The 18,569-nt window shown below is 44.7% G+C and overlaps 2 protein-coding genes across 2 annotated transcripts in view; both read right to left on the reverse strand.

Annotated features, from left to right (window-relative positions):
• Positions 1-4,528: 4,528 nt before the first annotated feature.
• Positions 4,529-7,741, reverse strand: LOC142256826 (ferritin heavy chain B-like). The gene is made up of 4 exons (XM_075328737.1): positions 7,501-7,741; positions 5,965-6,111; positions 5,261-5,386; positions 4,529-4,853 (listed from the first exon to the last, which is right to left on the reverse strand). The coding sequence occupies exons 1-4, from the start codon at positions 7,600-7,602 to the stop codon at positions 4,698-4,700; spliced, it is 531 nt and encodes a 176-aa protein (XP_075184852.1). The 5' UTR covers positions 7,603-7,741; the 3' UTR covers positions 4,529-4,697.
• A 7,984-nt stretch (positions 7,742-15,725) lies between these two features.
• The window catches only part of LOC142256820 (ferritin heavy chain B-like), a 3,038-nt gene continuing 194 nt past the window's right edge, over positions 15,726-18,569 (reverse strand). The window contains exons 1-4 of the mRNA XM_075328724.1: positions 18,518-18,569; positions 16,740-16,886; positions 16,474-16,599; positions 15,726-16,051 (exon numbers count right to left, since the gene is read on the reverse strand). The exon at positions 18,518-18,569 is cut by the window's right edge and continues 194 nt beyond it. Of these exons, the coding sequence (XP_075184839.1) occupies positions 15,896-16,051; positions 16,474-16,599; positions 16,740-16,886; positions 18,518-18,569 (481 nt within the window). The 3' untranslated portion in view covers positions 15,726-15,895. The remainder of the gene's footprint in view (positions 16,052-16,473; positions 16,600-16,739; positions 16,887-18,517) is intronic.

Consider the following 18,569-nt stretch of genomic DNA (forward strand, 5'->3'; position numbering starts at 1 on the left):
GTAACATCCATTTTATCGTCAGTTTTGTAAGTTTTATTGTCAGATCAAGTGTCATAATTCTCTGACAAGATTGTTCTCAGCAGTGACTTGGGAGTTAGAGAGGCGCCCAGCCGTCTTCCCCATGCTGTTCCCATTCCATTTTAGTGCTGTTTCCATCCATTTCAGAAATTTCCCTCTCCTCCCAGCCTCTTCCCTCTTTCCCTCTCCCCACATTTGTTACTCGAATGAAGCTAGTCTGAGGGTCTCATTTGCTTGATGATGAGTATCGAGCACTTAGGTATTTTAGTGCTCAATCATCACTACCATTGAAATCAGGAACACACAGGAAAGCAGAGCGAGGGGCCTGCAGCACTGAGGAAGAGCAGGGTGCTACCGGGAAATGTAGTTTTAGCAGATTTGAGAAGCAACGTCCATTCAGCTTTGTGAACAGGGACAGAAGAAGATGATAAAAGACACAAAGGTACAAGAAAGAAACATTATGTTAGGGTTATACCGAATATTAACAGATACTGTGCTTTTATAAAAATAAGTCTATTGCTGGCATAGGACAAGTGATCTACTGTACTTAGTCGTAGGACTGGTGGGTATGTAAATCTGGCATCTGTGGTTTTTCCTGTCTATTTTCAAAGAAAAGAAGAAGCGAAATTGCTGACTTATGTATGTAATGCCTACATTCATGCAAACATTTCTCCTTGGGGTTGGGGGGAGGGGTGATATAATATGTGCTATGTTTATAAATTACAATGAAGCTCGTTTGTTAAATCCACATCCCACTATTACAGATACAGTATGTATATTAACTGCCATAACCAACTGCTTAATAATACATGCACCATATGGCGCCACAATAAATAGCGCCACAGTTGTGACTGTTGATTTAGAGAAATATCATGGAGAATTTCGCAAGACCAAATATAGAGAATGTAGATTTTTTTTTTAATGTTTGTTTTTTTAATACTTTTTCTTGAATATTTGATATTTTTTCATTTTTTTCATCTCTCGGGGCAGATTGATAACACATTTTTAAGAATATTGTTTCTAAAATAGAAAAAGCTTAACACTAGAACTACTGAGGTAGTCATTTTGACTGCTTTTCACCATGTATTTCTATATAGGTGTCACGAGTCCAGTAGTTCTAGTGTTAAAGCTTGGATCACACGACTATGTTTTTGCTCTGTTTACGCAAAAAAACGCGAAGCAGTGTGAGCCTTGTGCACATTAGCCGTTTTCCGCATGCACCTTGCCTGATTTAAAGAGTAATTGTCTTTTTAATTTTATTTCTTTTTCGAGAAAAATGTGCAAAAATAAGAAACTTTGTAATACATCTTACTGGACAAATCTGCTTCTTTCTCCTCCTGGACTGATCATTCACTTTCAAGAGTCTTAATTTATAGGAAAATGTGTCTTCAGTAAATAGATTTTTCCATTATAGAGATGGGAGGTGACTGTTGGTGCTCATAAAGTTCTATGGAAAAGTGTAACTGTCACTTCAGGCGAGCCTGTAGCAGAATGTCTATGTTGACCTCTAGCTCCTCCCTCCTTAGAATTATAAAAGCACCAACTGTCATCCTTTATCTCAATATTTACAAATATATGAAACAGTCACGCTCGGGTCAGAAGACACGCGGCTAGTCCGTACATTCTGATCCAACATCCTGCCCCAGGAGGGGATCTGTTCATGGCTGCCTTCATGTGGCCAGAGATACGACCTGCCCAATTAGTGACTTCCATTGGGGTTCAGGTCAAGTCTGGATCCCAAACCGATCGTTATTCAAAGTCCACCTGCACCTACCGATCCAAACTGCCACTGTTCCGCTCATCTCTAATCACCAGCTTTTCCTCCATCGCTCCCATTGATTAACAAGGTGGAACAATTGCTTCATGACTAGGGATGAGTGGACCCATATATATTTGGGTGTGCCAGACATTAGTTCAAATTTTGGTCCGGTTCCCCGAACACCATATCAGTCAAGTCAATGCAGACCAGAACTGAAGTACTGTAAAATGGTCGTAGTATGGACTAGGGGGTTTCTAAAGGAATGAAATGGGAGAAGAGCAGGACAGCCATATATACTGTTTCCATGAAGATAAGATGGCTGTCAGATTGCTGAACGGGCCCAATGTTTACACAAAGTGAATATTCCCTCCCTATTTTGCTAACCAGCCAAGGTAAAGCACCATTTGCGGGATGATATCAAGCTGGGAAGGGTCCAATATCCATGGTTCTTCCCAGCCTGATAATACCAGCCCCCAGCTGTCAGCTTTAACTAGGCTGGTTATCAAAAATAGAGAAGACCCCACATCTTATCTTAAATAGGAAAAAAATGTTTATGGGTTCCCCCTATTTTTGATAACCAGCCCAGGAAAAGCAGACAGCTGGGAACTGATATTAGGGTGAGAAAGGTCAGATATTTGGACCTTCCTAACCTAAATATAGCAGCCCACAGCTGCCCCAGAAGTGGGCATAGATTAGATTCACCAATTCTGACACTTTACCCGTAACTTTCCAATTGCCCTAGTGCTGACATCATCCCCAAAACCATTACCGCAATTGTCACATCAGCAGGAAGAGCCAATGATGTGGCACATCCATTAGATGTGCCATTCTGGGGAGGCTGCTATATTTAAGCTGAAAATGGGCCAAATATTCATGGCACTTACCACCTTGATAATACCAGGTGTCTGCTTTACCTTGGCTGGTTATTAAAAAGAGGGCAGACCCCATGCCATGCCTTTTTTTATTTATTTAAATAGGCATCGCAATGGACAACCCTTTAAAGAATTTAGTGTACTTTGTATACCTGCAGGCTCTTTGCATATGTTGCACATATTCAAAGACATGTTTTGCCTTTGTGATAGATCTGAGGTTGTGTAAGAAGCATTTATTGTATAATCCGCTCAGATCTGGTGTAAACTACATTTACCGCTAACGGCAGAATATTTTTCACCTGAAAAAGTGTGGATGGAAAACATTACAATGGACACGTTTCCTGAGTGGAGTTAGCAGTTAAGTAAACTCTGCATTATTACCCATTTATGTATCTGTACAAACAGCACATTCTGACGCAGCAGCGTAACTAGAGCTTGATGGCCCCCGATTCAAAGTTTGGACCTTGTGCCCCTCCTCCCCGGTACACCGTGACTCAGGGAACAAGAAAAATGACACTGACACTCGGGGTACAGGATAATCTGCTCTTTTCCTCAGCACCCATGTTCTGAAATCCCGCTATCAGCACCCAGCTTTCCCATGTTCTGATATCCATCTTGTCCTCTGCATGCATAGTCTCCATGCTCTGCTATACATTTTCCCTCAGCACCCAGCTTTCCCATGACAGTACAGGAAAGCTGAGTGCTGAGGTTAGGCTAGAGTTACTCGTTTGAGTCACACGCAAGTGTATCGGATCGCACTGCTCAGACCGGTTTGCTTCTCTTATGCCAGGAGCAGCTCCGCTGTATGTATTTCTATGATTCTGACCCACGCCTGTCAGGAGAGCTGCAGCCAGTCCTGGCAGTGCGATCCGATAATCGCACGAGTCACACACAAGTGTGACTCCAGTCTAAAGATGTATAGCAGAGCATAGGAAAGCTGGGTGCTGAGGGAAAGCCTCTCTCCCCCAGCACAAAACTTTCCCATCCCTTGCTTTTATCCTTGTCTCCCCCCCCCCCCTCAGCTCTCATTCCCCTTCTGCTCCAGCAGTCAGAGCATCCTCCGCTCTGCAGTCTCAGCACCGCAGTAGTGATGTCACCACATTCTGCTGAGACGTCAAGCGCGGGCACAAGGGGTGGGGGGGGGGGGGTAAGGATGCAGTGGAGCGCTCCATCCTTAATTGTTTTGTGTGATTACTGCCACTGGGCCCCCCTGGCTCACAGGCACCATGGTCTGTCACTGACTAACATCGCTCCTCTCAGAGCAGACCCAGCTGCTTCTCTGCAGGGCGGGCACTGGGCCCCTAACCCTGCTGGGCCCAGTCATGATCTCATTTACTGCAGTTGTTATGCCCCTCTTCTGACATCAGAACCTTATGGTTAGGTCCCAAGGCCACGTTCACACACCATGAGGTTTTTTTTGTTATGCTGTGCATCTTCGCCTTGTCAAAGAGTAAACATCTTACTATTCCAGCCAATTGAATTTTGGAGGGGGTGGGGTGGAAAATTGAAACTCGACAGCACCTCTAAAGCAGAAAAAAAAAAATCCATATACACTAATTTATGCAAACATTTGGGGCACAGAAAACCTGTCACTCCAGCTCTATTCCTCTGTGTGACCGACAGTCCCTTTTCCTGAGACTGTCAGTTAAAGAGGCAGCGGCGCTGGGCAGGGAAATAGAATTGTAGTGACAGAGGCGTCTGATGTACCCTAGACCTGCAACCTCATTTACATGTCAATTAAAAACAGACATGTCAGTGATTGAGGAACTGGTTGGTCGTGTAAACAGGTATTGCTGACGTGTGAAGAGCTACGTGCACATCTTTTTTTCTAATTTTTAGGCTACATTAGATCAGAATGAAGAATAAATTTTAAACATGCTTAGAATGCAGAAAGACTTTATTGGAAAACTTGCTGACAAGCGCAGTCACAGCCGCTCAGGTAACAGATCACACAAGGTTTAAAGAGGCCCAAAACACACGTCAGGGGCAATTATTCCAGGTAGACAAGGAGATGCAGACTGGACCGGTGGCATCCAGGAGGAGACATCTTAGCTGCTCTCTCCCAGGGTGTGCTTGTCAAACAGGTACTCGCCCATGCCGTTCTGGGGTACCCCAAGGCGCTTCAGGTTGGTGATGTAGTCTCCAAGCTGCTTAATAGCCTTCACCTGTTCCTCCAGGTATTCAGATTCCAAGAAGTCACAGAGCTGGAAGAGAAGGGGGCATTATTGATATGCAGGAATTACTAGCCCCAATACATGGAAATAAACATCTACCTAGAATATTGTAGCCAAGACTAGGTCATTTCATTAGGACCCAGCTACAAAACCAAACTGTTACAGCACCACTTCAGAATCAAATTAGCCATGTATTTTAAATACTGCACTATCCCTTTAAGACATATGGGGAAGTTTACTATAAGATGAAGCAAGTCATAAGCATGTTAAGAACATAAGAGCAAATATTAAATATGCTGAATGGACATGTCATAGGATGCACCGCATAACCCAAGAGTTATACAAGAGATGAAACACCCACACCCCATACAGTATATAAGAGACTAGGGAGGTGCAGTTACTTTCTATAGAAGACCAAGATTTTCATGGACACTTACTTGAGGGTCAACTTTGTCAGTGGCCAATTTGTGAAGATCCAGGAGGGCCTGGTTCACGGTCTTCTCCAGCGCCAGAGCAGCCTGCATGGCCTCCAGGGTGTTGGCCCACTCATCACGTTCAGGTTTCTAAGAAAAACAAGAAAAACTGGTCTTTACACTGTTCCTCAATTACTTTGAAATAGATGGGAGCGCAAGGCTGCTTTCACACCTCCGGTTTTTGCTATGCAGCACAATCCGGCACTTTGCAGGAAAAATGCAACCTTTTTTGCTGCCGGTTGCGTTTTTCCTGCATATACTTTAATTAGTGCCGCATTGCCTTGCGTGCAGTCCGGTTTTAGCTGCATCCGGATGGAACATTGCCTGGCACTTTTTTTTGTGCGGCAAAAAATAAAAAACTGCATCGCATCCGGCGCTTTTCTCAATGCATCCCTATGGATGCCGCAAAAACCGCATCCAGCTGCCGCATGCGGTTTTTGCCACTGCGCATGCTCAGTAGCATGCCGCAAGCGGCAAAAACCAGACGGGCCACATGTAAAAAAAAACTTGTGCAAAGGATGCGATGTTTTCACCGCATAGGTTTCACAGCCGGGTTGAGCTGCACGGCTCAAACCGGATGTGTGAAAGCAGCCTTAGAGGACTGAGGTTTCATAATACAAGTGTAGTTTCTGCATGAGGATCGGCGATGAACACTACAGAAGTCTCACCTTAATGTCCTGGAGGACCACACGACCCCCACGCTTGTTTTGATACTTCAGGAACTTCTCAGCGTGCTCCCTCTCTTCATGGCTCTGCTCCTTGAAGAACTTGGCCACATGTTCAAGGGCAATATCATCTCGGTCAAAGTAGAAGGACTGAAATAAAATAAGGAGAGAAGTTAAAAAACCAGTTTGTCTGTAAAGATAGGAATATAATATAATATAATATAATATAATATAATATAATATAATATATAGTTTCAATTGAATCAGTAAGGCTATGTGCGCACGTTGCGCAAATACATGCAGTTACGCTGCGCTTTGTAGCGCAGCGTAACTGCATGCGTCCTGCGTCCCCTGCACAGTCTATGGAGATTGTGCAGGGGCCGTGCGCACGTGGAGTTTTAGAGCACAGCGCTTCGGCTACTGCCAAAGCGCTGCGTAAAAAGAAGTGACATGTCACTTCTTCCGTGCGCTTTGCCGGCAGCTCCTGCTCTGTCTATGGGAGGAGCTGCAGACAGCGCATGGAATCAGCTTCACTACGGACATTTCTGCAGCGATTTAAAGTGCACATGAAAAAAAACCAAACCCTGCAAAATATTTTGCTGGTTACTTTAATTCCTAAAGGTGGCAGATGCAAAATAACGCAAGTGTGAAAGCAGCCTTAGGCTAGTTTCGCACTTGCGTTGTGCAGCATCCGTCGAATTGCGTTGTGTAACAGATGCGTTGCATATAGCGGCACAACTGATGCGACGGATCCTGCAAAACAACGGAATCTGTTGTAGCTTTTTAGCAATTTACTTAACTGAGCATGTGCAGTTGTGTAAAGACGGATCCGTCACAGGAATCCATCAAATGACGGATTCCACCATAGACTTCCATCATAAAAATGACCGACGCCGACGGAATCCAGCACATTGTGTTTTTTGATGCTCTGGGAAGCGCAGAAAAACGCTACATGCTGCATTCTTTCCACCGGCGGATGCAACGCAGGACCATCAGTCACAATGAGTCGTCCATACAAGTCTATCTGAAGCAGCGGAATCCGAACGGATTCCGCTGTTTTGGAAAACAGCGGATTGTGACTGAAGGAGGGAGAAAAAGAAAAAAAAAAAAAAAAACCCGCAAGTGAGAAACTAGCCTTAGTCATTTTGCAGCAAAACTCCAATAAGAAAGTAGTAGGTCAGGAATTAAGAAGCAACAATGTTTACAAAACAGTTACTTCCTTTACTTTGAAGTGTAAACAGAAGGCTTGTGATGATCGGATCTCCTCCAGCCCAGGAAATCTTAGTGTATAAACACTAAACAGTTATGTTATATCTCAGGTGTATAGGTAGTTGTGCAGAACACAGGGTGTACAGATCTCTACAAGGATCTGATCGATCTGGGAGGACTAGAAACAATGAAGACTGTTAGGAAAGGCTGCAACACAAAGTACAGAGCAAGGGGAGGAGGACATCACAAGAAGCTGAGGAAGGAGCAGCTCAGCCCTGCACATATGGCCAGATCTGCTGAGAATACACAGAAGACAGCGCAGACACTCACCATGGAGAGGTAGGTGTAGGAGGCATAGAGCTCCAGGTTCACCATGCGGTTGATGGCAGCCTCGCAGTCGCTCTTGAAGTTCTGGCGCACCTGGGATTCCATTGCGGTTTCTTGGTGGTTCAAAGAATGTCTTAATGCAAAAAATAGAGGCTTTGGTCTCCTTGTCCTCTGCGCGTGTTCCGTTCAATCACTGTTGAAGCAAGAACTCAGCTCAGAGTCAGGATCGTCTAATCCGTGCACAATAGAGCCCGGGATTTATAGGCAGGAGTCTGGGGAGTGGAGTGACATCACCTGTCTGCAGCCAATCCCTGCCTGGAGCTGCAGCAGAGATCGGGCGGAGCGTCCTGCAGGCGGAGTGCACGCTCCTCCACTGCTGATGTCACATTATTTTCCAAAACACATTATAAAATTGCATGAATAGCAATCCCCTAACTTCTCCTTTATGCCATTCCTTACTATTAGTCTTTACAATATTGGCAGCTATTGCCGGGAATCGGATCAGCTGACACAACTCTTTTTCATTAGTCAGTGACCAGTGTATCATCCTGCATTCTGCTGCAGATTTGGAGGCTGAGGATATTGCTATTTCATGTATTATTGTATATACACAATGTATACATTTTTTTAGTGCAGATTTTTCTAAGCTGAAATCTGCAGCATTTCTATATATAAATCCGCTTATTTTCCTCCCTTAATCTGTGTATTGGCTTTTTTTTTTCAGTGGGCAACCAGGTACCAGAAACAACAAACCATCAAGGCATACGTTTTACCTGGTTGCCCATTGAAATTAATGTGTAAAATCTGCACCAAAAAAATAGCATTTTTGCCACAGAAATTGACATGACATGGATTTAAATAAATCATAATATTTTATAAATATTATTTAAACAAAAAAAAAGGTAATTTCCTCTTGGATTCTACACGAACAAAATGGGAAAAAATATTCGGGAGTGGTAATATCCATCCATGGACTTTTAAAAAGCTAATACTGTGCATCTGTGTCTTTGATTTCATAGTTTATACTTTGTTATTTCATATAAATCTAACAGAAAAAAAAATAAAAACAAGGTATTGGAGATAGAGAATTTGGATTCCTTGTCCTCTGCGCGTGTTCCGTTCAATCACTGTTGAAGCAAGAACTCTGCTCAGAGTCAGGATCGTCTGATCCGTGCACAATAGAGCCCGGGATTTATAGGCAGGAGTCTGGGGAGTGGAGTGACATCACCTGTCTGCAGCCAATCCCTGCCTGGAGCTGCAGCAGAGATCGGGCGGAGCTTCGGAGTGCACGCTCCTCCACTGCTGATGTCACGCACAGGAAACGTTTCTAGTGTCACATTACAGAAGGTCAGGCTTCTTATTTTCCAAAACACATTATAAAATTGCAGGAAATTGCATGAGAATTGCAAATCAGTTACCAAGACTTTTTTACCAGTGTATTATTCTGCATTCTGCTGCAGATTTGGAGGATGTTGACATCTCATGCATTATACTTTGTGTATTTAGTGCAGATTTTCTAAGCTGAAATCTGCAGCATTTCTGTATATCTGCTTATTTTCCGCCCAGGTAAACGTGACTCAGCAGAGACTGCACCGCCCGACAATAGCGGAGCGCTCAGCCAGCATGACTCAGCAGAGACTGCACCGCCCGACAATAGCGGAGCGCTCAGCCAGCATGACTCAGCAGAGACTGCACCGCCCGACAATAGCGGAGCGCTCAGCCAGCATGACTCAGCAGAGACTGCACCGCCCGACAATAGCGGAGCGCTCAGCCAGCATGACGAGGCAGAAATGGAGAACACAATAAGGGAGGTGTGGGGGACAGTGACGTGTGCTGATGTCCTGGTGATGGAGGAGGAAACTTCATATCATCCACATGTCACAAGTTTTACCCAAACCAGAATTGCAACATTTTTTTATGCACAAGGAATAGGACTGGTCAGGGCATTAAGAGAAGATGCTGTTTAAAAAGGACCAACCCCCAGGATTTTCATAAATAAAGTAAAGCCAGTGCTATACTGGCACTAGGATGCTGAATCCAGGCATACCTTCAGTTCGGAGATTGGATGTTTTATTACAGTAATATGTGCATGTAAAGTTTCAGCAATGCACTGCTATTTGATTGACAGGTGCAACAGGAGTGTGACTATATGGGTTGGGTCTTGCTATCTATTCCCGCCCCTGTCTACCTCCCTGTGCCTTCCATAGACTTTAATTCCGGCGCATGCTCATTAGCATTTATCACTATTGCAGCAAACTCTTCACTAAGGTGGCGTTGGAGTCGGCGCATACGCATATCGCTATCTCCGGCACCCTCTTTGTGAAGACTCTCTTTTCCTTCATTGGACTGATGGACCCATGATGCAAGGTTGGCGCATGCACCCTCACATCCTCAGCTCTTGTTGTGACTGCTTGGAGAGGAGACCACCCGAAACCAAGATCATATCCCCACACACCCCACACCCAGAAGACGAGCCGCACGTGTCATAGGAGACTGGTGAATTGATTTGGAGGGGGGGTTGGTCTCCTCGTTTTTTGGGTGCATCCTGTGATCATGTGCGGGGAGCTGATCTTTGAGGCAGGGCGGTCTCCACTTCTGTTGTGACTGCACATGCTCCGGCGGTCACCACGAGAGCTGAGGATGCAAGGGCGCATGTGCCGCTCTCGCATCCATCAGTCCAATGAAGGAAGAAGGACTCTTCACAAAGATGTCATCTGAGATAGGCACCATCTTAGTGAAGAGTTTGCTGCAATAGTGATAAATGCTACTGCGCATGCACCAGAATTAACGTCTATAACGGCGGCAGGAGGAGGAAGCCCAGGCAGGCAGACAGGGGTGGGAATAGATAGCAAGACCCGACTTACCATATTCCTGCCTCTGTTGCTCCTGTCAATCAAATAGCAGTGCATTGCTGGAACTTTACTTGCACATATTCATGTAATAAAACATCCAATCTCAGAGCTGAAGGTATGCCTGGATTCAGCATCCTAGCCCCAGTATAGCACTGGCTTTACTTTATATATGAAAATCCTGCTGGTTGGTCCTCTTTAATGAGCTGTTTTTTATTGCCTCCGTAAAAATCATTGTTGGGTCTCATTCAGACATCATACGTGTTCTACCTGTTATTTTCACGCATAGAAAGCTTTATAGCCTATGGGGCTGTTCACATATGATCAAGAGTCATAATATAAGTCTATGGATCTGTGGAACTCACGGATGGCATACATATGGCAACAATGTACAATGCGATTACAATTGCAATATATAGAAAAAGCTTGTAATTTATGTATCCATATGTGAATGACACGTTAGGTGTTGTTTATAAAGATTTTCCCATCCAGAAGCCTTGTTTGGAGGCAAGAAGATCCCCATATCTGCATACAATGGCACCTATGATAAAATATTAAAATGTCATTTATCGGCGGGTGCAGTTTTATTTTTCCCTGTACTATGTCATCTACCATAGTCCTAGGTAATAGGAAAATATAGTGAGAGATGGTCCGGCTATTATAGGGTGGAGCAGGCTTTTTTTCCCCCTCTTTTTAATCTTGCCTTATATACATATCATTATACAGGAAAAAATGTTTCCTAACATTTTTTTCATGTAAAATCCATTTTATCGTTAGGACAGCAGAGCGAGGGGCCTGCAGCACTGAGGAAGAGCAGGGTGCTGCCGGGAAATGTAGTTTTAGCAGATTTGAGAAGCAACGCCCATTCAGCTTTGTGAAGAGGGACAGAAGAAGATGATAAAAGACACAAAGGTACAAGAAAATAAGTCTATTGCTGGCATAGGACAAGTGATCTACTGTACTTAGTCGTAGGACTGGTGGGTATGTAAATCTGGCATCTGTGGTCTTTCCTGTCGTCTATTTTCAAAGAAAAGAAGAAGCGAAATTGCTGACTTATGTATGTAATGCCTACATTCGTGCAAACATTTCTCCTTGGGGTTGGGGGGAGGGGTGATATAATATCCGCTATGTTTATAAACTAGAATGAAGCTCATTTGTTAAATCCACATCCCACTATTACAGAACCAGTATGTATAGTAACTGCCATAACCAACTGCCTAATAATATTTGCACCATATGGCGCCACAATAAATAGCACCACAGTTGTGAATGTTGAGTGGGAGAAATGTCATGTGAAATTTCACAAGACCAAATATAGAGAATGTAGATTTGCTTTTTTTTAATGTTTCTTTTTTTTAATACTTTTTCTTGATTATTTGATATTTTTTCATCTCTCGGGGCAGATTGATAACACATTTTTAAGAATATTGTTTCCGAAATAGAAAAAGCTTAAAGCTTGGTTCACACGAGTATGTTTTTGCTCTGTTTATGCAAAAGACGCGAAGCAGTGTGATCCTTGTGCACATTAGCCGTTTTCCACATGCACCTTGCCTGATTTAAAGAGTAATTGTCTTTCATTTTTTTTCTTTTTCGAGAAAAATATGCAAAAATAAAAAACTTTGTAATACATCTTACTGGAGAAATCTGCTTCTTTCTCCTCCTGGACTGATCATTCATTTTCAGTAGTCTTAATTTATAGGAAAATGTGTCTTTAGTAAATAGATTTTTCCATTATAGAGATGGGAGGTGACAATTGGTGCTCATAAAGTTCTATGGAGAAGTGTACCTGTCACTTCAGGAGAGCCTGTAGCAGAATGTCTATGTTGACCTCTAGCTCCTCCCTCCTCCATAGAATTTTAAAAGCACCAATTGTCATCCTTTATCTCAATATTGTCAAATATATGAAACTGTCACGCTCGGGAGATACGTGGCTAGTCCGTGCATTGTAATCAGACATCCTGCCCCTGGAGGTGATCTGTTTATGGCTGACTTCATGTGGGCAGAGATACGAACTGCCCAATTAGTGACTTCCATTGGGGTTCATGTCAAGTCTGGATCCCAAACCGACCGTTATTCAAAGTCCACCTGCCGATTCGAACTGCCACTGTTCTGCTCATCTCTGATCACCAACTCTTCCTCCATCGCTCCCATTCATTGTTAACAAGGTGGAACAATTGCTTCATGACTAGGGATGAATGGACCCATGTATGTTTGGGTGTGCCAGAAATTAGTGCAAAGTTTGGTTCACTTCCCCGAACCCCTTATCAGTCAATACAGAACCGGAAGTGAAGTACTGTAAAATGGTCATAGTAGGGACTAGGGTTTCTACACGAAGGCAATGGAAACAAGAGCAGGACCGTCATACATACTGTGTTTCCATAAAGATAAGGTGGCCGCCAGATTGCTGAACAGGTCCAATGTTTACACAAAGTGAATATTCCCCTCCTATTTTTCTAACCAGCCAAGGTAAAGCAGCATCTGCGGGCTGATATCAAGCTGGGAAGGGTCCAATATCCATGGCTCTTCCCAGCCTGATAATACCAGCCCCCAGCTGTCCGCTTTAACTAGACTGGTTATCAAAAATAGAGAAGACCCCACGTGTTATTTTAAATAATTGAAGGAAAAAGAAAGTATGGGTTCCTCCTATTTTTGATAACCATCCAAGGTAAATCAGACAGCTGGGGACTGATATTAGGGTGAGAAAGGCCATAGATATTTGGAGCTTGCAACCTAAGTATAGCAGCCCACAGCTGCCCCAGAAGTGGGCATAGATTAGATTCACCCACTGATGTTTTACCCATAACTTTCCAATTGCCCTAGTGCTGACATCAACCCCACAACAATTACTGTGATTGCCACATCAGCAGGAAGAGCCAACGATTGGCACATCTAAAAGATGCGCCACTTCTGGAGAGGCTGCTATATTTAAGTTGAAGGGGCCAAATATTCATGGCCCTTTCCACCCTGATATTACCAGTCCCCAGTTGTCTGCTTTACCTTGGCTGGTTATTAAAAATAGGGCAGATCTCGCAGTTTGTTTTTATTTATTTAAACTAGGCATAGCAATGGATAACCCCTTTAAGAATTCAGTGTACTTTGAATATGTGCAACATATGCAAAGAGCCTGCAGGTATACAACGACATATTTTGCCTTTGTGATACATCTGAGGTTGTGTAAGAAGCATTTCTTGTATAATCCGCTCAGATCTGGTGTAAACTATGTGGCGCCCCTGACCTGGTCAGGCACCACTGAGTACTGCACCCATGCTGGGGACAGTACAATACAGGTAATCCAGAAGGCTGACAGGGGTGTGGAACACAGGCGCATAGTGATCAGGTCTCACACATGTACCCATGAGAGGACCCCTGGGGGATCCCAGGAGGGGGAAAAGCCTTGACCTTCACTGGAATAGTGGAGGGGGCCAAAAGCCTCCATCTCCTCTCAAGGGGTGTGGTAAGAGAATCTGGTTGCTAGGTGGCGTAGGCAAGAACAGGAGAGGAGGGGCAGTGAGTCAGTTAGAGCAGAACTCCATAGGGCTCAGTGAGGAGCAGACCTGTGGGGCTGTTGCTGTCTAACAGCACCCGCGCAGTGGCTACTGACGGGGGAGAACGGTCAACTAGGAGTGCTACCCGAAATCCATCTTCAGCTAAAGAGAGGGCACGGAGTGGGAAGTAAGGAGACTGCTAGAGAGTACCAGGCCCAAACGGGCGGCAGATCCCGGAGCGGAGATAGATCCAACTTTCTTTTGCTAAACCTGCCGGTGTGGGGCTCTCAAAGCCCACGCCACAACACCACAAAAAGCCGCAGCCACAGTTAGGGCCCATAGCTCACAGGAGGCAAGAAGCTGGAGTGATCTGGCCCAGGCAACAAGCACACGGCGAACGAAGGGGAGTGAGGCTTCAGCAACTTCCCTGGGTGACCCCCATAGGGACTCAAAGTCGGGGCCACCCCAAACCACCAAGGGCTAAGGAAGGTGAGTTAGTAGTCACCCTCACAAGTCAGCCTGAAGGACACCTGGTTCCCACCTGGTTCATCCCAGCTACGCCCGGGTTACTCACCCTGCCACCTGAAGTGAGTAAAAACCCTGAAAGACATTCTGCCTGTGTTGAGTCATTCTGCGCCTTGTAGTTCTACACATCTTCACAGGGCCCTGGGGCTTGCCTCACTCTCAGGAGGCTATTACAACTAACTGCACCCACCATCAGCCCCAGGCGTCCCTTAACCTGCAGTGGCGGTCCCCACTGACCGCAATACTGAGAGTGGCGTCACGACAAGAAGAAGATCTCCTACCTGTGACAAGATCCAGCCGAGTGGAGTCCCTGAAGGTAATGCACCGACACAACACTTGTGGGGCTTCACAACTACATTTACCGCTAACGGCAGAATATTTTCACCTGAAAAAGTGGGGATGGAAAACATTGTACAATGGACACGTTTCCTGAGAGCGGAGTTAGCAGTTATGTAAACTCTGCATTATTACCCATTTATGTATCTGTACAAACAGCACATTCTGACGCAGCAGCGTAACTAGAGCTTGATGGCCCCGATTCAAAGTTTGAACCTTGTGCCCCTCCTCCCCAGTACACTGACTCAGGGAACAAGACAATGATGCCCACACTTTGGGTACGGGATAATGATGCAGACATTGGGGGGGTTAGAGTGAGTAAGGATAGAGTGGAGTGCTCCGTCCTTAATCATTGCTGTGTGTGATGACTGCCACCGGGGCCTCCTGGCTCACAGGCACCGTGGTCTGTCACTGACCAACATCGCTCATCTCACACAGAGCAGAGCCGGCTGCTTCTCTGCAGGGCGGGCACTGGGCCCCCAACTCTTCTGGGCCCAGTCACGATCTCTGCAACCTTGGTCATTACGCCCCTATTCTGACATCAGAACCTCATGATTAGATCTCAAGGCTACATTCACACCATGAGATTTTAAATATTTTGAATTTTTTTTTTTGGGGGGGTATGCAAACATTTGGGGCACAACAAGCCTGTCACTTCAGCTCTATTACCCTGTGTGACTAACTCACTGCTTCAGGCAAAGGAGCTGTCAAAGAGGCAGCAGCGCTGGGCGGGGAATAGAGCTGTAGTGACAGGAGTCTGATGTACTGTAGACCTGCAGCCCCATTTACATGTCAATTAAAATAGACAGGTCAGTGATTGAGGAACCGGTTGATCATGTAACTAGGTATTGCTGATGTGTGAAGAGCTAGGTGCACATCTGACCTGTACCAGCCAATAGTTAAAAATATGAGTGAAATTTAAGTTTATAGCCACACTTCTGACCAACTATTGTATAATTACTGAAAAGAAAAAAATATATATTTTTTTTTTCCAGTATTTTAGGCTGCATCAGAATGAATAATTTTAAACATGTTTATAATGCAGAAAGACTTTATTGGAAAACTTGCTGACAAGCACAGTCACAGCCGCTCAGGTAACAGATCACACAAGGTTCAGAGAGGCCCAAAACACACGTCAGGGGCAATTATTCCAGGTAGATAAGGAGATGCAGACTGGACCGGTGGCATCCAGGAGGAGACATCTTAGCTGCTCTCTCCCAGGGTGTGCTTGTCAAACAGGTACTCGCCCATGCCGTTCTGGGGTACCCCAAGGCGCTTCAGGTTGGTGATGTAGTCTCCAAGCTGCTTAATAGCCTTCACCTGTTCCTCCAGGTATTCAGATTCCAAGAAGTCACAGAGCTGGAAGAGAAGGGGGCATTATTGATATGCAGGAATTACTAGCCCCAATACATGGAAATAAACATCTACCTACAATATTGTAGCCAAGACTAGGTCATTTCATTAGGACCCAGCTACAAAACCAAACTGTTACAGCACCACTTCAGAATCAAATTAGCCATGTATTTTAAATACTGCACTATCCCTTTAAGACATATGGGGAAGTTTACTATAAGATGAAGCAAGAATACAATTTGACAAGTCATAAGCATGTTAAGAACGTAAAAGCAAATATTAATTGTGCTGAATAGACATGTCAGAGGATGCACCGCATAACCCAAGAGTTGCACAAGAGATGAAACACCCACACCCCAAACAGTATACTAAGACTAGGGAGGTGCAGTTACTTTCTATAGAAGACCAAGGTTTTCATGGACACTTACTTGAGGGTCAACTTTGTCAGTGGCCAATTTGTGAAGATCCAGGAGGGCCTGGTTCACGGTCTTCTCCAGCTCCAGGGCTGCCTGCATGGCCTCCAGGGTGTTGGCCCACTCATCACGGTCAGGTTTCTAAGAAAAAGAAAGACTGGTCTTTACACTGCTCTTCAATTACTTTGAAGTAGATGGGAGCTTAAGAGGACTGAGGTTTCATATTAATACAAGTGTAGTTTCTGCATTAGGATGGGTGATGAACACTACAGAAGTCTCACCTTAATGTCCTGGAGGACCACACGTCCCCCACGCTTGTTCTGATACTTCAGGAACTTCTCAGCGTGCTCCCTCTCTTCATGGCTCTGCTCCTTGAAGAACTTGGCCACATGTTCAAGGGCAACATCATCTCGGTCAAAGTAGAAGGACTGAAATAAAATAAGGAGAGAAGTTAAACAACCAGTTTGTAGAGATCAGAAGAAAAAAAAAAAATATAAAAAATAAATATGTATAGGTTCAATTGAGTCAGTAACACTGTGGGAAGGACAGCTTGTTCTTGTGAGCATCTTATCTAGCAGGTGTGTGCAAGGAAATATTGTATTACTTTATCACTTCACTGTCAGGACTAGTGTGGGGTGTTCGGCTACTTTCACACTTGCGTTGTTTTAAATCAGTCAGGTCCATCGTTGCAACTTAACGACGGATCCGTCGTTTTTTTAGATGTCAACTGAAGCAACAGATGTTTTATTTCCCAGGATGCCGTTCACTGGAATCCTGTGAAAAAAACTGATCCAGCGCATGCATTACATACGTTGTGCATCCATTTTACAACGGCGCCGTCGTGATCCATTTGTGTCTGTGACATCCCAGTGGGATGTCCCAAATATGCTGGGCATGCTCAGTGGAGCATGACAGAATCCAGCACCACAGACAAACATTATAGCTTGTGACAGAATCCTTCGGAGTCCTTTTTTTTGCCGCTCCAAAAACATTACATTCAGCGTCGCTCCCGCCTGACAGTCAGTAAACGACTGATCACTCACGTGGAAAATGCAACGCAAGGCCATCAGTCACAATCAGTCGCTAATAGAAGTCTATGGGGGAAAAAAATCCTGATCCCTGCAAAATATTTTGCTGGTTACCGTAATTCCTAAAAGTGACGGATGCAAAACAACGCAAGTGTGAAAGCAGCCTTAGGCTAGTTTCACACTTGCGTTGTGTGGCATTCATCAAATTGCGTTGTGCGACGGATGTGTTGCATCTAGTGGCACAACTGATGCGAAGGATCCTGCAAAACAACGGAATCTGTTGTAGCTTTTTAGCAATTTACTTAACTGAGCATGTGCAGTGTAAAGACGGATCAGACACAGGAATCCTTCAAATGACGGATTCCACCATAGACTTCCATTATAAAGATGACAGACGCCGACGGAATCCAGCACATTGCGTTTTTTGATGCTCTGCGAAGCGCAGAAAAACGCCACATACTGCGTTCTTTCCGCCGGTGGATGCAACGCAGGACCATCAGTCACAGTGCGGCGTCCATACAAGTCTATCTGAAGCAGCGGAATCTGAACGGATTCTGCTGTTTTCCAAAACAGCGGATTGCGACTGAAGGGGGAAGAAAAAAAAAAAAAACCCACAAGTGAGAAACTAGCCTTAGTCATTTTGCAGCAAAACTCCCCAATAAGAAAGTAGTAGGTCAGGAATTGAGAAGCAACAATGTTTACAAAACAGTTACTTCCTTTACTTTGAAGTGTAAACAGAAGGCTTGTGATGATCGGATCTCCTCCAGCCCGGGAAATCTTAGTGTATACACTAAACAGTTATGTTATATCTCAGGTGTATAGGTAGTTGTGCAGAACACAGGGTGTACAGATCTCTACAAGGATCTGATCGATCTGGGAGGACTAGAAACAATGAAGGCTAGGAAAGGCTGCAACACAAAGTACAGAGCAAGGGGAGGAGGACATCACAAGAGGCTGAGGAAGGAGCAGCTCAGCCCTGCACATATGGCCAGATCTGCTGAGAATACACAGAAGACAGCGCAGACACTCACCATGGAGAGGTAGGTGTAGGAGGCATAGAGCTCCAGGTTCACCATGCGGTTG

Source organism: Anomaloglossus baeobatrachus, chromosome 11 (genome assembly GCF_048569485.1).
Source record: "Anomaloglossus baeobatrachus isolate aAnoBae1 chromosome 11, aAnoBae1.hap1, whole genome shotgun sequence".
NCBI lineage: Eukaryota > Metazoa > Chordata > Amphibia > Anura > Aromobatidae > Anomaloglossus > Anomaloglossus baeobatrachus.

Bases quoted from the DNA above. Each gene is read 5' to 3' on its own strand.
- LOC142256826 (XM_075328737.1), bottom strand. From the start codon at position 7,602: ATGGAATCCCAGGTGCGCCAGAACTTCAAGAGCGACTGCGAGGCTGCC. The intron at 5,387-5,964 runs GTGAGACTTCTG...TGTTTTTCTTAG, and splicing joins TGGTCCTCCAGGACATTAAG to AAACCTGAACGTGATGAGTG. The intron at 4,854-5,260 runs GTAAGTGTCCAT...CTTCTCTTCCAG, and splicing joins CTGACAAAGTTGACCCTCAA to CTCTGTGACTTCTTGGAATC.